Source organism: Nicotiana tabacum, chromosome 2 (assembly GCF_000715075.1).
Source record: "Nicotiana tabacum cultivar K326 chromosome 2, ASM71507v2, whole genome shotgun sequence".
Lineage (NCBI taxonomy): Eukaryota > Viridiplantae > Streptophyta > Magnoliopsida > Solanales > Solanaceae > Nicotiana > Nicotiana tabacum.
In genome coordinates, this window is record NC_134081.1 from 90884632 (window position 1) to 90904708 (window position 20077).

Genomic DNA, 20077 nt, shown 5'->3' on the forward strand with positions numbered 1-20077 from the left:
AAACAAAAAGAACTTAAGTCCTTTATTATAGAAAATAAAGTTAGTATCATAGCTATTCTGGAGAACAGGGTAAATGAAACAAAGCAAGTGGTATAATTGGGAAAATTGCAAGAGGGTGGGACTGCGAAGCCAATTATAAGTATAGCAGTAGGGGTAGGATCTGGGTCCTATGGGATGCAAATAAAGTAGAATATGAGCTGATTTGCATGACAAATCAAACAATACACGGATCGGTGAAAAGTTCATCTATGCCTGTAGAATTTTTCTTTACTGCTACCTATGGTTTACATACTGTAGAGGATAGGAGAAGCTTATGGACACACCTTAGAGACTTAAGGAATGGAATGCAAAGGCGATGGCTCATTATGGGAGATTTCAACATAGTTCTAAATCCCGAAGACAGAATTACTGGTAATCCAGTGCTAGAATCAGAAACTACTTATTTTAATGATTTCATTGTGGATTCAGGAATGTGTGAGCTAAGAACAATTGGCCGAGACTTCACTTGGACAAACAGTCATATCTTCGGCAGAATAGATAGAGCTCTAGTTAATACAGAATGGATGACTAGTCTACCTCAAGTAGATGTAGAGATTATGGTTACTAAATTTTCTGACTATTCACCTCTTTGTATCAACGTTACTGAAACTCTAAGTAGCAGACCTAGGCCATTCAAATTCCTGAACCATTTGGCAGAACATCGATATTCTTTAACTAATGTTGAGAGAGGATGGAGACAAACTGTGGCTGCAACCTATATGAAGAGGGTGTGGTTGAAGTTGAAGAAGGTCAAGGAAGAAATGAAGGCATTGAACTCTGAGGAATTCTCCAAAGTTAAAGGCAGGATCCTGGATGCTAGAACAAAGTTGGCAGAGCTACAAGAACATATGAGGGATCATACACATGATGTCAGCCTATTTGAAACAGAAAGGAATTTGAAGAAGGAGATAGAGAAATGGTCAATGGTTGAGGAAAGCATTTATAGACAAAAATTTAGAATTCAGTGGCTGCAGATAGGAGAGTCAAATACAACATTTTTCTTTGCAAATATGAAGAATAGAACTGCTCACAACCATATTAACAAACTGCAAACGTCGACTGGGAATTGGATCCAAACCGAAGCTGAGATTACTTAGGAGATTGTAGGGTTTTATAGAAGGCTATTAGGAACGGCATCCCGCAGTTGCCTGCAGTTAATCCTAGATTATTTGAAAAGTGGCATTTGCTTAATAGAAGCCAAAGGTTACAATTGATAGCACATGTAACACGTGCGGATGTCAAATTAGCTTTACAGGGAATTGATGATATGAAAGCACCAGGTGGAGACAGATTTAATGCTTATTTCTTCAAAAGAGCATGGCCACTGGTAGGTGAGGAAATTTCCGCTATTGTACTACATGTTTTTGATTCTAATACAATATATAAACCAATTAATAGTACTTCAGTAACCTTTATCACTAAAGTGAAGAACCCCTTATTAGTTAAAGAGTTTAGACCTATATCATATTGTACTGTATTGTACAAACTGATTTCCAAGATCTTAACTACAAGGTTACAAGCTGTGATGGATATTCTGATAGATGCTAGCCAATCTGCTTTTGTTCCTAAGAGAGTTATTAGCGACAACATAATCCTTAGCCATGAGTTGGTCAAAGAGTCTGGAAGGAAAGTGATATCTCCTAGATGTATCATAAAATTAGACATGTAAAAGACATATGATTCACTAGAATGGCCATTTATTGAGCAGGTGTTGACATATATGAACTTCCCAGTCAAGTTCATACAGTGGATCATGGAGTGCATAAAGTCTGTTTCCTATTCTATTGGTATTAATGTGTGGTCTACTCCATTTGCAACTAAGAGATGATTGAGGCAGGGGGATCATATGTCCATGTTCCTGTTTGTACTTGCTATGGAGTATTTCTCCAGAATGATGAAAAGGCTAAACGATCAACCAGACTTTAATTACCACCCAATATGCTCTAAATTACATTTGGTCCAACTGAGGTTTGGAGATGATTTATTGTTGTTTTGTAGGGGCGATGTGATTTCTATCTAACTGCTCTATGATTGCTTTCAAGAGATCTCTAGAGCTTCAAGCCTAGTAGCAAAGAAAGAAAAAAAGCTCTATCTACTTTGGAGGGGTAAGTATGGACATACAGATAACTATAATATGCTCAAATCCTCTAAAGGTGAAGTGCCATTTAGATATTTAGAAGTACCTCTAAGCACTAAAAGATTATCAGTCATCCAATGTCAACCTCTACTTGAAAAGATGCTGGGAAGGATTACAAGTTGGACTACTAAGTTTTTATCTTATGCCGGAAGGGTCCAATTGATCAAGAATGTACTATTTTCCATCCAAAGTTTTTAGTCACAAAATTTTGTATTTCCTACCAAAGTGATCAAACTAATAGAAGCAACTTGTAGGAAGTTCCTATGGACTGGGGGTGTGGAGCTAACAAAGAAATCCTTACTTGCTTGGGATGAAATATGCTATCCAAAAGTAGCCGGTTGCTTAAATATGTTGGATGTTACTATATGGAATAAAGCAGCTATAAGTAAACTGCTATGGAATCTATGTTGCAAAAAAGACAAAATGTGGGTGAGATGGGTACATAGTTATTATATCAAAAGGAATCAGATTTGGCAATCCATACCTAAGCAGGCATCGTAGGTGGTACAGAAGATAATAAAAATGAAGACTTATGTTCAGCAAGTTGGTGTGAGAGGGAGTGACTTAAGGAACATGACATCCTTCTCAATTAAGAAGATGTACGCACTGATGAGAGGTGATTTCCCAAAAGTGCAATGGAAGAAGCTAGTTTGTAATAACTTCGGATCTCTTAAATGGATATTCATCCTGAGATTGGCAGCTCATGGTAGATTGGCAACAAGAGATAGGTTGATGGATTGAGGGATAATTGGTAATCAGGAATGTTCGCCATGTGCTTCCCAGCCAGAAACTATTGCACATCTCTTCTTTAAATGTGATATCTCTGCATATATATGGAACCAGTTACTAAAATAGATGAACATTAACAGGGTAGCTATGACATTGCTAGAGGAGCTCAGCTGGGTAGAAACTTATGCCAAAAGCAGTAATTCAAAAGCATAAATTTATAGGACATTAGCAGCTTGTGTATACCACATTTGGATTGAGAGGAATCAAAGAATGTTTCAAGCCAAGCAATCAGATTCTAAGGGCATCATAAGGAAAATCATCCAAGAAGTTATCTACAGAGGATCACTAAGGAACATGCTTGCTGCAGAACTTGAAAGGCTCAATTTTTACCCTTGACAATATAAAATTAGTAACAGGGAGTATTGGTAGATCAGATGTATAAGGTGCCAACCTGCTAGTTGGGAGATCTCCATATGCAGTTTTGTTTTGTCACGACCCAAAAAATAACCGTCGTGATGGCGCCTATCGTGGTAATAAGCAAGCCATTACTCAACTATCTAAACACAGTAAAAGCTTTGAAATTATAGGCGGAAGCAATTAATATTTAAGAAAAACCTTCTTTTTTTTTGGAACAGAAAGAAACTCGCAACACAATACTATCTATCCCAAAATTGGGGTGTCATCGAGTACATGAGCGTCTATACCAGGAACAGTCTACTACAATGTCTAAGGAATAAGAACTGAAATAAAATACAGATAATGAAGGAGAGCCAAGGCCTGCGAATACCATGTAGCTACCTCGATAGTCTCCTGGATCAACTGCTCAAATATCAACACCCGCTATGACCGGGAACACCTGGATCTGCATACGAAGTGCAGGGTGTAGCATGAGTGCAACCAACTCAGTAAGTAACAATAATAAATTAGGAATGAAAGATAGTGACGAGCTACGCAGTTATAGTTCATTTTTAGTGATCTAAACAAGAAAGTAGACCTGCTTCCAAATCCGACAATTTAAGTCAAATAAGTTTATACATGCCAAATTCAAGTAAACTCTGAATATAGTATCTCTCAACAGTTTCAAAGCAATGACATATAGAAGCTATGTCCAACAACAATGAAAGAAAATACCGCATCTTAGGGAAACGGTCACTCAGTCTTTCTCAATAGCTCATCACTCGGCTTTCAGCCCTTAACACTCACACTCAATAGGTACCTGCGCTCACTGGGGGTATACAGACTACAGAGGGGCTCTTTCAGCCCAAACACTATATCGCTGCAGCGTGTAGCCTGATCCCATATAAATAGCCATAAGGCTCGTTGTGCGTGCAACCCGATCCATATATATATATATATACAAACCTAAGGCTCATTGCGGCATGAAACCCGATCCATAAACATACATCCCCCAGGCCCGTTATGGCGTGCAACCCGATCCATATATATACATATAACTCACAACTCGGCACTCAGGCCCTAACTTAGTCACCAACCTCTCCAGTCTCTCGGGCTCTCAAAAATCATAAATATCAACCCAACACAAAGATAATATAATGTACCAGCAGTGTAATCACATAGCCTAAGCATGACTCCTAACATGATTTGCAGTTAAAACTCTATAATACATGGAGAACATATAGCTAACAACAAGTTATTCAACTTTACAATTCTACGGAATAGACCAAGTCACAATTCCTACGGTGCACGCCCACACGCCCGTCACCTAGCATATGTGTCACCTCCAAAACAATCATATAAGAACAAAATCTGGGGTTTCATACCCTCAAGACCAGATATAAAACGGTTACTTACCTCAATCCGAGCCAAAACTCTCCTCCAAAACGCCCTTGCCTCGCGAATCTACCTCAAACATCCCGAATCTAGACACAAGCAATACAATACAATCAATACGGGCTAAAGGGATTATTTCCAAAAGAAAAATACGAATTATAAGCCAAAATCCGAAATTGGCTCAAATCCGGCCTCTGGGCGCACATCTCGAAATCCGACAAAAGTCACAAAACCTGAAAGCTCATTCACTCACGAGTCTAGTCATACCAAATTCATCAAAATTTGACACCAAATGGCCATTCAATTCCCTAAAATTAACTCTTCAAATCCGTAACCTCAAACCCTAAATTACACCTCAAAAGTACACCAACTAGGTGGAAAAATCAGTGGGGAACATGATTATTGAAAAACAATGAACACAAAGAACTTACCTCAAGAATTCCCCTTGAAAAGCCCTCTCAAAATCTCCAAAATCCGAGATCCAAATGTTGAAAAGAAGCCAAAATCGCGAAACTCTCATTTTTAAACATTCTTCCTAGACCCTTTCGCACCTGCGGCCATATTTCCGCACCTGTGGAGCCGCTTCTGCAGAAACCACTTAAGTTCCCAGGCTACCGCACCTGCGCTCCCCCTACCCACCTTTACGGAAGCACTTCTGTGTAACAGGCCCTCATATGCGGCCTCGCAGGTGCGGAAAGGACCTCGCACCTGCGGCCACTGCCAAGCCTCCTCTTTTCGCTTTTGCGTCCACTTTCCCGCTCCTGCGGCCTCGCACCTGCGATGAGACTTTTGCATGTGCGATTACACCAGCTGAGTCCAAACTTCAGCAGCTTTACAACTTCAAAACTTGATCCGTTAATCACTCGAAATCCGCCCGAGGCCCCCGAGACCTCAACCAAACATACTAACACTTCTTATAACATCATGCAAACTTAGTCGAATCTTAAAATCACTTCAGACAATATCAAAAACATGAGTTCCACATGGATTCAAGCCTAAAGAACTTTGAAATTTCCAAATTCTACAAACGACGTCGAAACCTATCAAATCATGTCTGATTGACCTCAAATTTTGCCTACAAGTCATAAATGACACCATGAACATACGCCAAATTCCGAAAATCCAATCCGACCCCAATATAAAAAACGTTCACTCCCGGTCAAACTTTCCAAAAATTTCAACTTTCGCCATTTCAAGCCTAACTCTACTACGGACCTCCAAATCACAATTCGGACGTGTTCCTAAGTCCAAAATCACCTAATGGAGCTAACGGAACAATCCAAATTCAGATACGAGGTCGTTTACACATAAGACAACTTCCGGTCAACTTTTCAACTTAAGCTTTCAATTAAGAGACTAAGTGTCTCAATTCACTCTGAAATCTCTCCGGACCCGAACCAACTAACCCGCTAAGTGATGTAACAACTTTAGAATAAAAAAGGAGCAGAAAAATGGGAGAACGGGGCTACAACTCATGAAATGACCGGCCAGATCGTTACATCCCCCCTCGTAAGCAAACGTTCGTCCTTGAATGGTCTAGAAACATACCTGGAGTCTCAAATAGGTGAGGATATCTGCTCCGCATCTCCCGCTCGGTCTCCCAAGTAGCCTTCTCGACTGGCTGACCTCTCCACCAAACCTTCACTGAAGATATATCCTTTGACCTCAACTTCCGAACATGCCGACCCAGAATAGCCACCGGCTCCACATCATAAGTCAAATCACCATCCAACTTAACCGTGCTGAAATCCAAAACATGAGACAGGCCGCCAGCATACTTTTGGATCATAGAAACATGAAATATTGGATGCACACTTGACAAGCTAAGTGGAAAGGCAAGCTTGTAAGCCTCCTCCCCAATCCTCAGAAGTACCTCAAGCCCTTTTTTCCGAACCGCATAACACCCTTCATGGGTGAAACCTTTAGCAAAACCTTCTTCCCAACCATGTAAGACACATCACTGACTTTTCTGTCGGCATAGCTCTTCTCTATAGACTGCGCCGTGCGAAGCCGCTCCTGAATCAATTTAACCTTGTCAAATGCATCCTGAACCAAGTTTGTACCCAGCTGCCTAGCCTCACCGGGCTCAAACCAACCCACCAGAGATCTAGACCGCTGTTACATCCCGTACTTTAATACTAGGATGAGTTGTAGTAATCCATATGAGCTTGAAGGGATTAAGACCATTCACGAGGCTATAAAGAATTTGTGATTATGTTATTGTAAGACTCTGTAAGTTTAACAACCTTGATACCGTTATATATATTTGATATGGTATTTTGAATGGAACATTCTTGTAAAAAAACAAGGTTTGAAAAATATGATTTTATATAGTTATTAATATTACTACTTTCGAATATGCTTTAAATTATACACATAATATGAGAATATTTATGAAATTTTCTTTAGTGTAAAGATAGAAATTATTTTCTCACAAGAAAAGAAGGTTATCTTTTACCATTTTAAGAATTAAGCATACAAAAATTTGTACTCTTTATATGAGACTAAAAAAATTAGAAGTTGAGAAAATATATGTATTTTTACACGGATATTTGAATGAAATAATAGTGTATGTATTGATTTTATATGGTACCACATGACCATGATAGTAGGGTACATAAAGTGTGTTAAAAGTGAGTAGTATTTTAAGTAATTTGAGATAATTCTTAATTATGTGGATAATTGGGTAATTAATAATTTTTGTTGGGATATTAGCTAATTAATTATAATCTTTGGATAAGTTTAAATTCCCCTCCCCCCCCCCCCCCAAATGTGGCAGCAAGATGAATTAAGGACCAAAAATCAAAGGGCGACTCTTGGGCTTTATTGCTAGGTGGCATATTTAGAGTAAATTTTGGTTACTCTATAGTGCTTGGTTTATTATAAATGTCAAAGCATGTGCCAGTTATTTGCTCCTATCCCACCCTCTTTTTGCGAATCTAGTGGTGAAGAAATTTATCCATACCATGTCAGTTGACATTAGTTTTGGTTCAATATCCATTGGGGCTATTTGTACCTGAATGACACCTCTCTTCTTGAATACAATTTCAATGAGACATCCGTCATTTACTTATTGACTGTGGGTCAAATGAAGATAAAGAGTGCTTAGAGGACTAGGTGTGATTTCTGAGGACCATAGTAGAATTAAAAGAAAGGGATGGTGTATGGATAGTTGGATACCATTATACCACAACGGTACAATCTTTCTTAAGAATATCATACGAATTTTCCCCTACTCTGATCTTACCGTCACGTGTTTTGTCGCGATTGTCGTGTGTTAGAAGGATTGTCAAGAGAATCGACTCAGGTATGTTAAGGCTATCACTCCTTTTCTTTTGGCATGATCCAAGTAACGATACGTAAACGTAATGCTATTTCATAAGTGGTTCTACTCTTAGCAGTTAAGGATGTCTATGTTATTCATTCCTGTAAAGTTATATTCAAGTATATCTACGTACGTTCTTAAGTCATTATTGAGGTATATGATAAATATGTTAATGTTTATAATATAATGATACATGCATCTTTATGAATTTACCACCGTGCTACGACCGGTTGGGCAGACATGCATATTCTTTTACCACCAAGCTACGACTGGTTGGGCAGTTACACATTTACCACCGAGCTACGGCCGGTCGGGTAGCCATGCATTTACCACCGCGCTACGGTCGGTCGGGCAGTTATCACTGATAAGTTGGGCAGTCATGTATCATACGATATGGATAAGAGTCTCAAAGAGAAGCATTATATATATAAGTATAAGAAGTATGCATATACGGTGGCACTTCAGAGATTCAGGTTGATTCTTATATCTCTTTTATTAATGTTGTCTTATTGTTATGTTTCCGTTCCACCTTACATACTCGGTACATTATTCGTACTGACATCCTTTTGTTTGGGACGCTGCCTTCATGCCTGCAGGTATATACAATCTGTTTGACGAGCCCTCATAGTAGACAAGGTTAGCATTCAGCGAATGATCGGTAAGACTCCACCTTATTCGGAGTGCAGCCGAGTCTTTGAGTCATCGTGTCAGAGTTTTGCTACAGACTTATGGGTAGGCCGGTACCCTATCCCATTTGATGTCATATAATCTTAGAGGCTTTGTAGACAAAGGTTCATTTTGTATAGTATGTCAGAGGCCTTGACGGCCCATATGTATGCATGTTTTAAGAATGATGGTTCATTGTTACAACGCCTACCACTTATAGTTATACATTATGAGTTGTGGCCATGTTGGCTCATGATGGTTACAGAAAAAAATGAGTTAAAGAGTGGTTCGCTCGGATCAGTACGAAATCGGGTGCCAGCCACGCTTTCGTAGATTTGGGGCATGACAAAGTGGTATTAGAGCAGGTTGTGTCCTAAGGAGTCTACAAAGCCGTGTATTGATACCCAAGTTTTTCCTAATATATATATATATATATATATATATATATACACTTTCAAAATAGTGCATATACATCACCATTTTGATTTATAAACATACAAAGGTATTTTTCATAATTGTTCATAATGTTTAAAGACTTTAAACCAATTTATTCCTATATTTTATTATATAAATATCCAATAATTATCCTCCAAATTATTTTTATGATGATTTAATTATCTAAACTTATCATTTATACCAGCATGAGGTTTTAAATATTTTTTTCAGTGCATTTCTTATAATTACATTTGCATTTTAGGGCTAATTGCACATTTTTTTCAACAATAGCCCATATGCATGTATAATTATATTATTTATGCAGAAAATAAATTTTATATTTTTATAATATTAAGTAATTAGTTTTAATCATTTTAGTGCACAATTGATATTTTTGTTATTTATTAATTATTTATTTATTAGATATTGGATATTTAAAAACTAGCCTAAAAACCCACCCATTTTCGGACCAATTACTGGCCCAAACCTAACACCCAAGACCAATAAATATCAAGCCCAAACTAAACACCTCTTTATAAAACCCGGTCGGTACCTATTTTATACGACCCGCCCCCATTTATCTTTAATCCCAGCCGTTGATCTCTCAAGATCAACGGCCCCCGTTCACCCTCTCTTTTTAACTATCCAAACCTGCCCAAACCCTAACCATTATCACCAACCGCCGCCCCTAAATCCTCTCTACTCTCTCTTCTTCTCTGAGAAACCCTAGCCGCCGCCTCTTAAAACCCTTCCCTAATCCCTCTTCTAATGGGATTTCCCTCTCATCTCCTTACCATATTAGTATGTTTTCGCTATTGGTTAATTCTCTATAGTATTACCTAATACTTGCCTAAACATGGCAAGTATTACTACTCTGATTCTGTACGATTGACTCCCATTTCTTTAATCTGGACGATATTCCATCTACACACGTTTGTTCTACACCGTGTGAGTCCGATTTTGTTTATATTTTGTTGATTCTTACTTGCCCTAAAACTAGGGTTTACAGAATCGAACCAAAATTGGTTCAAATCTCTGATTTTTAGTATTATTTGTATTTTTATTCGTCCCATGCTACTGGTTTTGTGTATATTACGTTGATATTTACTTTCCCTAAAAAAACTAGGGTTTTCCTGATTTTCTCCTAAATTGGTTCTAATCGATTCTGCATGCTCTTCTTTCCTTATTTTATGTCCGATTGATTATATTTCCTTGTTTACTTGTTCGATTTCTGTCACTTTATAAACCCCTCCCCTCATTCCCCTTTTGGGGGGGACAGACTTGGAATCGCTATAATCTCACTAAAATTTAAAGCTTTATTCTGTTATTTCTTCATTATCTCGTTCTATACTTTGGTTCTTCACTGGCTGAAAACCAAGGCCACTAAATTCTGGGCTCTTGCTTCTTGTTGATGTTCAGAACACTGCGAACTTTTGTTCTTTCTTGTATTTTCGTTTAACTGGTGAATTACTGAACCTTTGTAATTTTGTTCCTATGTATCTGCTATTTGCATTTGTCTTCACTTCCGAAGTTCATTAGTTTAATGAGTTTTCTGGGTTGTTTTGTGTGAGATTCTGTTTATTTTACTTCAATTTTTAGGTCTCTTTAACGTTTAACTTCATAATGTTAATAGCTCAAAGCATGCCTAAACTTGATTCGAGTAAATTAGATTCTTCTCAATGTGTTACTACTGTTTGGGATCTTTGCACTTGTAAGCATCTCTGTGGTGTCTTATTCTGATTTAGGCTATCAATCCTATTGTGTGAACATGCTTTACTTACGTAATATGTATCCCCTTTAGTCAACTAGTCAAATGTGTTCAAAACATGAATGTTTACATCTATTCTATGGCACAAGTCTATTCTGAAATTTTGTGGTTATATCTTGCTTATGAAGCATGTTTTAATCCTGTCAATCACGACTAGTTCTCTACCAATATCCCCCTTTATCATGTTTTTACTTCCCTGATTCACATGTAGTTGTAGTAATCTGTTTCCCCATCATGTCTAAATGTAGTTCTGCCACCAAATTAGTGTGACTACTTCATAACACTAGAACTTATATTTAGTATAATGTGAACCTTTTCTTTTGTATTATGAGCCGTGTATGATACTTTTCATCAATCTTGCAAATATGTTCTTCCCTTGAGTTTGCTAATGTAGGACTGTTTATGCACTAAGTGTTGAACCTATTTTCTAAATCTTTGCTAAGTTTGTTCTTAAACTCTATGACGTGTTCAACTATCTGCTATATATGCAACTTGACTATGTCTGTATCCTTTAGTTTTGTCTCTCAACCTTGGTTTACTTCACTTGTTACCTGGGCTCTTTTTTCGCTCTCATTCTTAGCCATGCTGAAAGCCAAGGCTACCTAGGTTCTATCATTAACCTCCCTAGTGTGAGCACTACTCGGGGTCCAATTAAGACTCTTGTGAACTCTCACACACTAGGATTTTGTCCTTAGTCATTCCTTGAATGTCCTCTATTAACCTCCCTAGTGTGAGCACTTCCCTGGGTTCCTGAATCCCTTGGGAACTCTGACACACTAGGGTTTTGGTTCTTTTTGCTCAACTCTGTTTTCTACCTACTGGGTGCATCAATTAGTTTTTGGCTGCCTTATGTCAATGGAGATGTAATTTTTGGGCTGTTATGAACCATGAGAATGAAGGTTTGGCCCGACTGGGTATATCTTTGGGCCTGTTGTAGGCTTACTATAGTTATTTTATTTTGTAATTTATGCCATTCGTTGGGTCTGTAATAATGTTGTAATAACAATTGGGGTATTAGTAAAACTGAAAAAATGGGGTTTATCTTAATACTTGCAGTGAAATGGGTAGAGATCTTGCCTATAGGTGCTCTACTTTGCTCAAAATGTGTTATTATGCTCAATTGTGTTCAGTTATTATGCGTTAGAAATCCTGCCTATAGGATCTTGAGTGTTTAATTTGTTCAACATGCTTTGCTTCTATGTGTTTTGTTAGATAACATGCCTATAGGACATAAATAATCTCACATGTTCTCATGTTCCACTCTCACGTTATTATCTTCCTACTATACTGCAACACAGTAATTATTCGTTCAAATTGCTTCATGTTAGATATCATGCCTATAGGATTACGTTAAGTAATAAACACCTGCTCTTTATAATATCCACATAGATGTCATGCCTATAGGACTGTAATCGAATGCTACTATTACCGACATTCCCATTAAATTGCTCGCCTAGAAAGCATGCCTGTAGGAATAAAATGAAGAATAACTAGTTTCAATTGCCAATTTCTAGAAATCCTGCCTATAGGATCCTACTGCTCGCCTAAAAGCGTGTTGACAAAAACGAACACTGGCAATTTTGAACTACCAACTGTCTCACTGCTTTACTGCGCAAACAATTTAGAAAGTATGCCTACAAGATTTGTAATACTCGCGATATTCAAAGCAACACTGCCTGCACGTTTAAATCCAGAATCACCTAGATGCCATGACTATAAGATTTAAGACTCTATTAATTGTGAAATTGTCACCCGCCTAATTTGTTTGCGTGCATTTATTGTCTAAGTGTGGAGGATAACTTGAGCCCTTAATTGCTTTTACATGAAGCCCAACTTGTTTTATATGTCGCCTAGTTTTATCATTTCTGTGAAGCCTAAGCTAAGTCTAGAAATCATCCAAAATAGAGGTCCAAACGCCTCCTGGGCCATAGGCATGGGATGGGTAGTACACGCCTAGGGCACAATTTAGAATCAACTAGTGCGCTTTAGGTAAAAACCTAAAGATAGCAGAAGATGATAGTCTGTGCCCGCTGAATAATACGAGTAACACCCCATCTCGAGGGAGTTACAGAGTATTATTTATGTTGCACGGGGTGATCCTTTAGGCTAAAAAAACTTAGGACCCCCCATCTTGTCTTTAAACCAATTATCTGTGTTTACTCAAGGACTTTCTAATAATGATTCTTTTTCAAAGTTCTTGTTTTCTCTCTGACTATTTGACTAATTCATATAATTTAAGTTCGGCTGGGACCTATAGTTGTGGACCTCGAAGATAACAGCTTCTCTTTGAGGTAATTTGAGCCCTTACCCGATCTTTGGTGATGCAAACTGGTTAAACCAGAGTTACTTGCAAATACGCATCTCAAACCCGTTAGGTGGCGACTCTCTGTTTTAACACCTTCCTTTAAAAGAGTTGTCACGTGTCGAGGCCTGATTTCACGATAAAGAAGGGGCGCGACAGCATGGTGACTCTGCTGAGGATATGTTTAGGCTCTTACTATAGCGAACTTGGTCTATATGAATTAGTCTTCTTTGATGAATGTGTTTCCTTGTTCTTTATCGTTACATGAACATCCCGCTTCCATTTTCCCTTTTTATGGCTACATGCACACCCTTTCCCCTATTTCCCTCTATTTTGAATTTGTATTAATATGCAAATATTTGCTTAATTTGGTTACAATGTGCGTTTTCCTTTATTTTCTAGTCATGTTCACTTGCTCCGAATCATTTTTAAATTTGCTACATCATGTCTCTCCCTACCCCTACCCCCTTGCTTGTCTTATTACAATTCTTTCATATTGCGCGAACTAACTTCTTCCTTGTTTTTCTTTCTTTTTATGTCTTTACATTTCATTTAATATTGTATTTACCGTCTTCATCATGCAAAATACTTGACAAAATACTGGAAGGGCTAACGTTATTTGTTTTGCAGAAATGAGGCACGAAGTCCCCAGGTTCGGCATGGTTCGAAGTATCCCACCTTTGTTGCTAGATTGGTGGGAAAATCTCTCGCCAAGTGACAAAAATCATATGAAAAGAGTTCTCGGGAATTCACCTTCTTTATTGGATATTCAGCCGAACAATGTGTTAATTGAGGTTGCCACCATGTTCTGGGATGAGAAGAGGGCCGTCTTCCGTTTTGGTGATATAGAAATGACTCCCCTTCTAGAGGAAATAGGAGGCTTCGCTGGGCTCCTATGGGATAGCCCTAGTTTGTTGGTACCGGAAAACCGTACTTCTCGAGGTTTCCTAAAAATGATGGGTTTCAGGAAAAATGATGAGTTAGTCTGTCTGAAGAAATCTTACATACCATTTGACTTCCTTTACGAGCGATATGGTCACAACAAATCATATCATCTTTACCGTGATGAATTTTCCATCACTTCTTTGGGTTGGACTCACCGCCGGATTTTTGTATTCATTGTCTGTTTTCTGGGGATATTGATATTCCCGATACAAGGAGAAAGGATCCACACTTACCTAGCTATGGTCACTAAGACCCTAATGGAAAGAATTGAGGGGCAAACTTTTACTATTGTCCCAATGATCGTGGCTGAGATGTACCAAGCCTTAGACCGTTGCAAAAAAGGGATATAGGCATTTCGAGGGTTGCAATCTGTTGCTGCAAATATGGTTGTTGGAACACCTTCAGAGAGGACAATACCGTCAAGAATTTTTGCGACGACCATGGAATGACCACATAGCTTATCACCATCCAAAGAGAATTATTTATATCCCAGACAGGTTTGCACAACCAGAAAACGCTGTGAGCTGGGTACATTTCTTTAGCGATTTCACTGATGACAAGGTACATTGGATGTTTGAGTGGTTCCCTAGCAGTGAATTCATCATCAGGTCGAGAGATGTTCCTCATCTAGTGCTAATCGGATTAAGGGGAATCTATCCTTATGCTCCTATCAGAGTCATGAGGCAAGCTGGGAGAAAACAAGTTATACCACGAGTTTCCAAAATGGTTCATTACAAAGAAGGCTTCCAAGGGAATGCCATTCCATTCAAGTTCGAGGCACAACACATGTGGCATCAAAAGATTATTGTGGAGAAAGATACCATCGAGCCAGACAGGTATCATGCCGGCCACGTATACTTCTACCCATCATGGTTGGTCGATGACATAGCAGGAGAGGTCAATCCAGGGGTTAATTTGCGAAATAGGGTCATAGACGACACTATTGAAGCACAAGTCAAATACAAGAGGTTGCGCAAAAGGGTCTTTGAATTGAGGCCAGGCATTTGGAACAACATAAAGTGGACATGGAAGCAATCAATGAATGGAGGGGAATCGCTACTAAATGAACAGAAATGTTGGAGTATTTGGAGCAGGGTTTGATGGAACTTGAGGGAAAGATGAGGAAAAGGGTCTCGGATTCTCAGAATGCAGAGGGCAATGAAGGAGGAAATTTAGTAAGGGCGTATCTGCTGTTGGACATGCGCGACTTGGGGAATCTGTTTGACGGGGCTAAGAAGGCCCAAGAAGGTCCCTCTGGGACCGAGTAGATTAGGAATGATATTTTCTAGATTCGTTTTAGAATTTGATTGTAATAAGGCAAATGCCACTAGTAACTCTTTAAAATTATTGCCATTTTAGTAGAGATTTGGTCTATTTATCATATTAATGAAATGATGTAGTTATCAGCATTGAGTTTTCTCCAAAGCTATATGTCTCTAGTCCTACCTCGGGCACGACGAGGTCCCCAAATTAGAATGTGAATTTATAATTACGCAATACGTGTTTAAATATCGTAAATATCCTTTTAATACTCCTTACTGACTTGTTTACCCTTTGTTTTTCTTCTTTTCTTTGCTTATTCCCATCCCCTAAGGTTAGTTTGTGCATATTGGTATCATCGGCATATCATACCAGATATAGAGGTCCTCCACCTCCTCCTCCTCCAAGTGATCCTAAGAACAGAGGAAAGGCTAAGATGGATGATCTGAGCAGTATCAGGAAAGACAACGCTACACGAGCAGAGAATGTTGAGACTTCGGATGGTCGAAGTACTCCGACGTAGAATGACTTGGTTTTACGGTTATAGCAAAATATACTGGAGTTACAAGGGGAACTTGAGCAGGTCCGTAAATTGGCAAACCTTTCCCTCACCCTGAATGTTCCCGACATTAACCAACAAAACGCCTAAAACCCAACACCTCCTCAAAACACACAAACCCAGCACCCGCAAAATCCTCCCGCACCTCATCAATACGCCACGCCTCCCCAAAATCCTAATCCTCCACCAGTACCAACTCCTCCACAACATCATCATCATCTGACCCAGTACCCACAAACTACCACATACCACACCACTCAAAATGCATCACAGCCTACTCCTGACCTGCAAAACTCAACCAATGACCACCATTATGCCCAGATTCCCTGATTCCACCAAAGCAATCCCATATATGTGGAAAAATTACCCCACACCCCACAACAGAACCTATACATACCCGAATCCGCCGAGAAGAACCTACTCATCAAGAACATGGCAGAGGAACTCAAGAAACTTACCGGCAGGGTTCAAAGTGTCGAAGGGGGCAAAGTCATTGAGGGTTTGAATTATGAAGAATTGTGTATTCAGCCAGATGTAGAACTACCAGAGGGTTACAAACCTCCTAAGTTCGAAATGTTTGACGGGACTAGTGATCCAAAAGTGCACTTGAGAACATATTGTGACAAGCTTGTAGGAGTTGGCAGGGATGAAAGAATCTGCGTGAAGCGGTTCATGAGAAGCCTCACTGGAGATGCCTTGTCTTGGTACATCAGTCAGAACCCAAAGAAATGGGTTAATTGGGTAAGCATGGCATCGGATTTCATGGATCAATTCAGGTTTAACACAGAAAATGCACCAGACGTTTTCTTCATTCAAAATCTCAAGAAGAAGCCAACAGAAACTTTTCGCGAGTATGCTAGTCGATGGAGGTCTGAAGGTGAAAAATAAAGGCTAGTGCTGGAAGAAGAACAGATGAATAAGTTCTTCGTCAGAGCTCAGGATCCGCAATGCTACGAAAGATTGATGGTTATTGAAAACCATAAATTCTCTGATATCATCAAGTTGGGAGAGAGAATAGAAGAAGGGATAAAAAGCGGAATGGTGACAAGTTGTGAAGCACTCCAAGCCACAAATAAGGCCATGCAGTCGGGAGGTATCTCCAAGAAGAAAGAAGTAGGTGCAGTAATAGTAACCCAAGGTCCGAAGTCTCCTCTCACATACCAAACACCTCCTCCCACATATTAGCCTTCACCTCCCAGATACCAACAACCTGCCACCACTTACCATACCTATAACACCCAACTCGCATACTACCACTCACCATCAGCCCACCAAAACTACCAAAAACCTAGACCAAATTTCGACCGCAGACCGCACAGACAATACACTCCTATTGCCGAACCTATTGACCAATTGTATGAGATATTAAAAGTTGCCGGTTATGTCACTCTCATTCCCGCTGTTCCTATGGAAAACTCTTCCCAGTGGAGTAATCCAAATAAGACATGTGCCTATCACTCAGGCATGAAGGGTCACACTATGGATGAGTGTCGTACTTTGAAGGATAAGATTCAGACATTAATTGACACCAAAGTCATACAAGCAAAGGAGGCTGCACCCAATATCCATAACGATCCTCTCCCGGATCACAGGGGCGGAGGGGTAAACATGATAGAGACCGATGAAGAATGGGACTCAGAGGGGTCAATTGGACTCATTCGAGAAGGGGATAATCCTGAAACATCTCCAGTCACTCTCACACCTATCATGGTACAAACTCAGGCACCAATTGAAGTTGAGGTAGCTGCACCAACTCCGTTTGAGGTTGAAGTAACAACACCCTTCACCGTGATGGTAGCACCTACACCGTCTTATAAGTCTAATGCTATACCATGGGATTATGTTGCGGAAGCAAGAAGGAAAGGAAAGGCCAAAATGGAAGAAACAGGTGCAGCGCAAGGCATGACCAGAACTGGTAGAATTTATACACCTGAGCATTTGGAAGGAACGAGCAAAGAAGTGGCCTCTAAACCGCATTTCAGTGAGACTGGTCCAGATGATCTTTGGAGAAAGGTGCAGGCAAGAGAGTATTATGTGGTTGATCATCTGAACAAAACCCCTGCTCAAATATCCATTTTATCACTGCTGCAAAACTCCGAGGCACATATGAATGCCTTGATGAAGGTGTTGAACGAAGCCTATGTACCCAATAACATTACCAGTGGGGAGATGGACAATATGGTAGGACAAGTGTTGGAAAGCCACAAGATCACTTTTCATGAAGACGAGCTACCACCAGAAGGACTGAGTCACAACAGGGCACTGTATATCATAGCGCAGTTTGAGGATAAGTTCATTGACAGAGTCCTGATAGATGGGGCTTTGAGTCTTAACATAGGTCCACTAACGACTATGGAAAGATTGGGTAAAGTCCTACACGAGATACGAGCAGAAAGTATGAATATGAAAGCATTTGATGGGTCTCAAAGGGCCAAAATTGGGGAAACCAACCTCAGCCTACAGATGGTCCCAACTTGGTTTGATGGTGAGTTTAAAGTGTTGGACATATCTTCTACCTACAACCTATTATTGGGATGACCTTGGATACATGCCGCTGGGGCCATAGCTTCTACCCCACATCAGGTCGTGAAGTTTGAGTGGAACCATCAGAAAGTGATCAATCATGGGGACGAAAGTAATCCCATTTACACCAGTTAAACTATTCCGGTCATCGAGAATAGAAGGAAGTTGGGTGGAGAAACATACCATCGCATCGAGCACGTCAACGCAATTGAAAAGGACAAATGGTGGAGCAGTAAGATAGAAGGCATATTGGCATGGACAGGGTATGAGCCTGGCAGAGGTCTCGGTAAGAATCTCCAGGGGGTCACCATACCAATACAGCTAAAGCGTCACAGCACAACGTTTGGTCTTGGGTATGAATACACCTGACATGAGTATCAGAATTGGTTGCCACCATAGCGCGGTCCTTATTACCCTCTAAAGAAACCAGTACCACATTTGAGCCAGTCATTTCATCATGCTTACATGATGTGGGAGTCCGAAGAAGATGAAGTTCTAGGTGGTATAAGGAATCTGTTTCTGGATGATGAAGACATGGATTGCGGTGCGATAGTTGAGGAGGAAGGCCTCATTATTCAGACCGTGGAGAAGGGAGCTTTTCTCAAGAACTGGACTGCTGCACCATCAAGGGCCCGCAGATTTCCTGGGTAACCTGGCAATTAGCATCATTTATTTTAAAAGCAATTTTTATGAGCATTTAAGACATTTTCAGTATTTTGTTTTAAGCATGTTTTGTTTTGAAATAATTGCTCGGGTCATCGAGCCGTACCTGTTTGACATTTTCAAGATTTATCTAATGCATTATTATTTTTAGTATTTATTATTATTCTTTAAGCTTTTTCTCTACAACATTATTATTACCTATCCCGATGAACTTACACCTGTGATATGTAATGAGACAACGCAACATAAGGCTAATGATTCAGAGGATCTGGAAGAGGATATAATACCCGAGAAAATTGTCAGAGAAGTGGAAAACTTTGAAAATAAGCCTAAGTCCAATTTGGATGAGACTGAAACAGTTAATCTAGGAGACTCCGAAATAGTCAAGGAAACATATGTAAGTATCCACCTATCACCATCAGAGAAGGCAGAGTATGCCCGGTTCTTAAAGGAGTATGAGGATATCTTTGCATGGTCCTATGATGATATAACCGGTTTGAGGACATCCATAGTGGCTCATAAACTACCTACCAACCCAATGTGTCTGCCAGTAAACCAGAAGCTCAGAAATTTCAAGCCAGATATGAGTCTAAAAATCAAACAAGAAGTCACCAACCAGATCAAAACTAAGGTTCTCAGAGTGGTTGAATATCCAACTTGTTGGCTAACATCGTGCCAGTTCCGAAGAAGGATGGGAAAGTTAGAGTATGCGTCGATTATCGGGACCTAAACAGAGCAAGTCCCAAAGATAATTTCCTGTTACTCAACATACACATACTGATCGACAACTGCGCCAAGAATGAACTCCAATCCTTTGTGTATTGCTTCGCGGGATATCATCAGATCTGTATGGATGAAGAGGATGCCGAAAAGACAGCTTTTATTACACCGTGGGGGTATACTGCTATAAAATGATGTCGTTTGGTCTGAAGAAT

General features: G+C 39.6%; 1 protein-coding gene across 1 annotated transcript; it reads left to right on the forward strand.

The window, feature by feature from the left end:
• The first annotated feature begins 248 nt into the window (after positions 1-248).
• LOC107762590 (uncharacterized) lies at positions 249-1136 on the forward strand. The gene has a single exon (XM_075227413.1). It carries the CDS (start codon positions 249-251, stop codon positions 1134-1136), a length of 888 nt encoding a protein of 295 aa, XP_075083514.1.
• The last annotated feature ends 18941 nt before the right edge of the window (positions 1137-20077 follow it).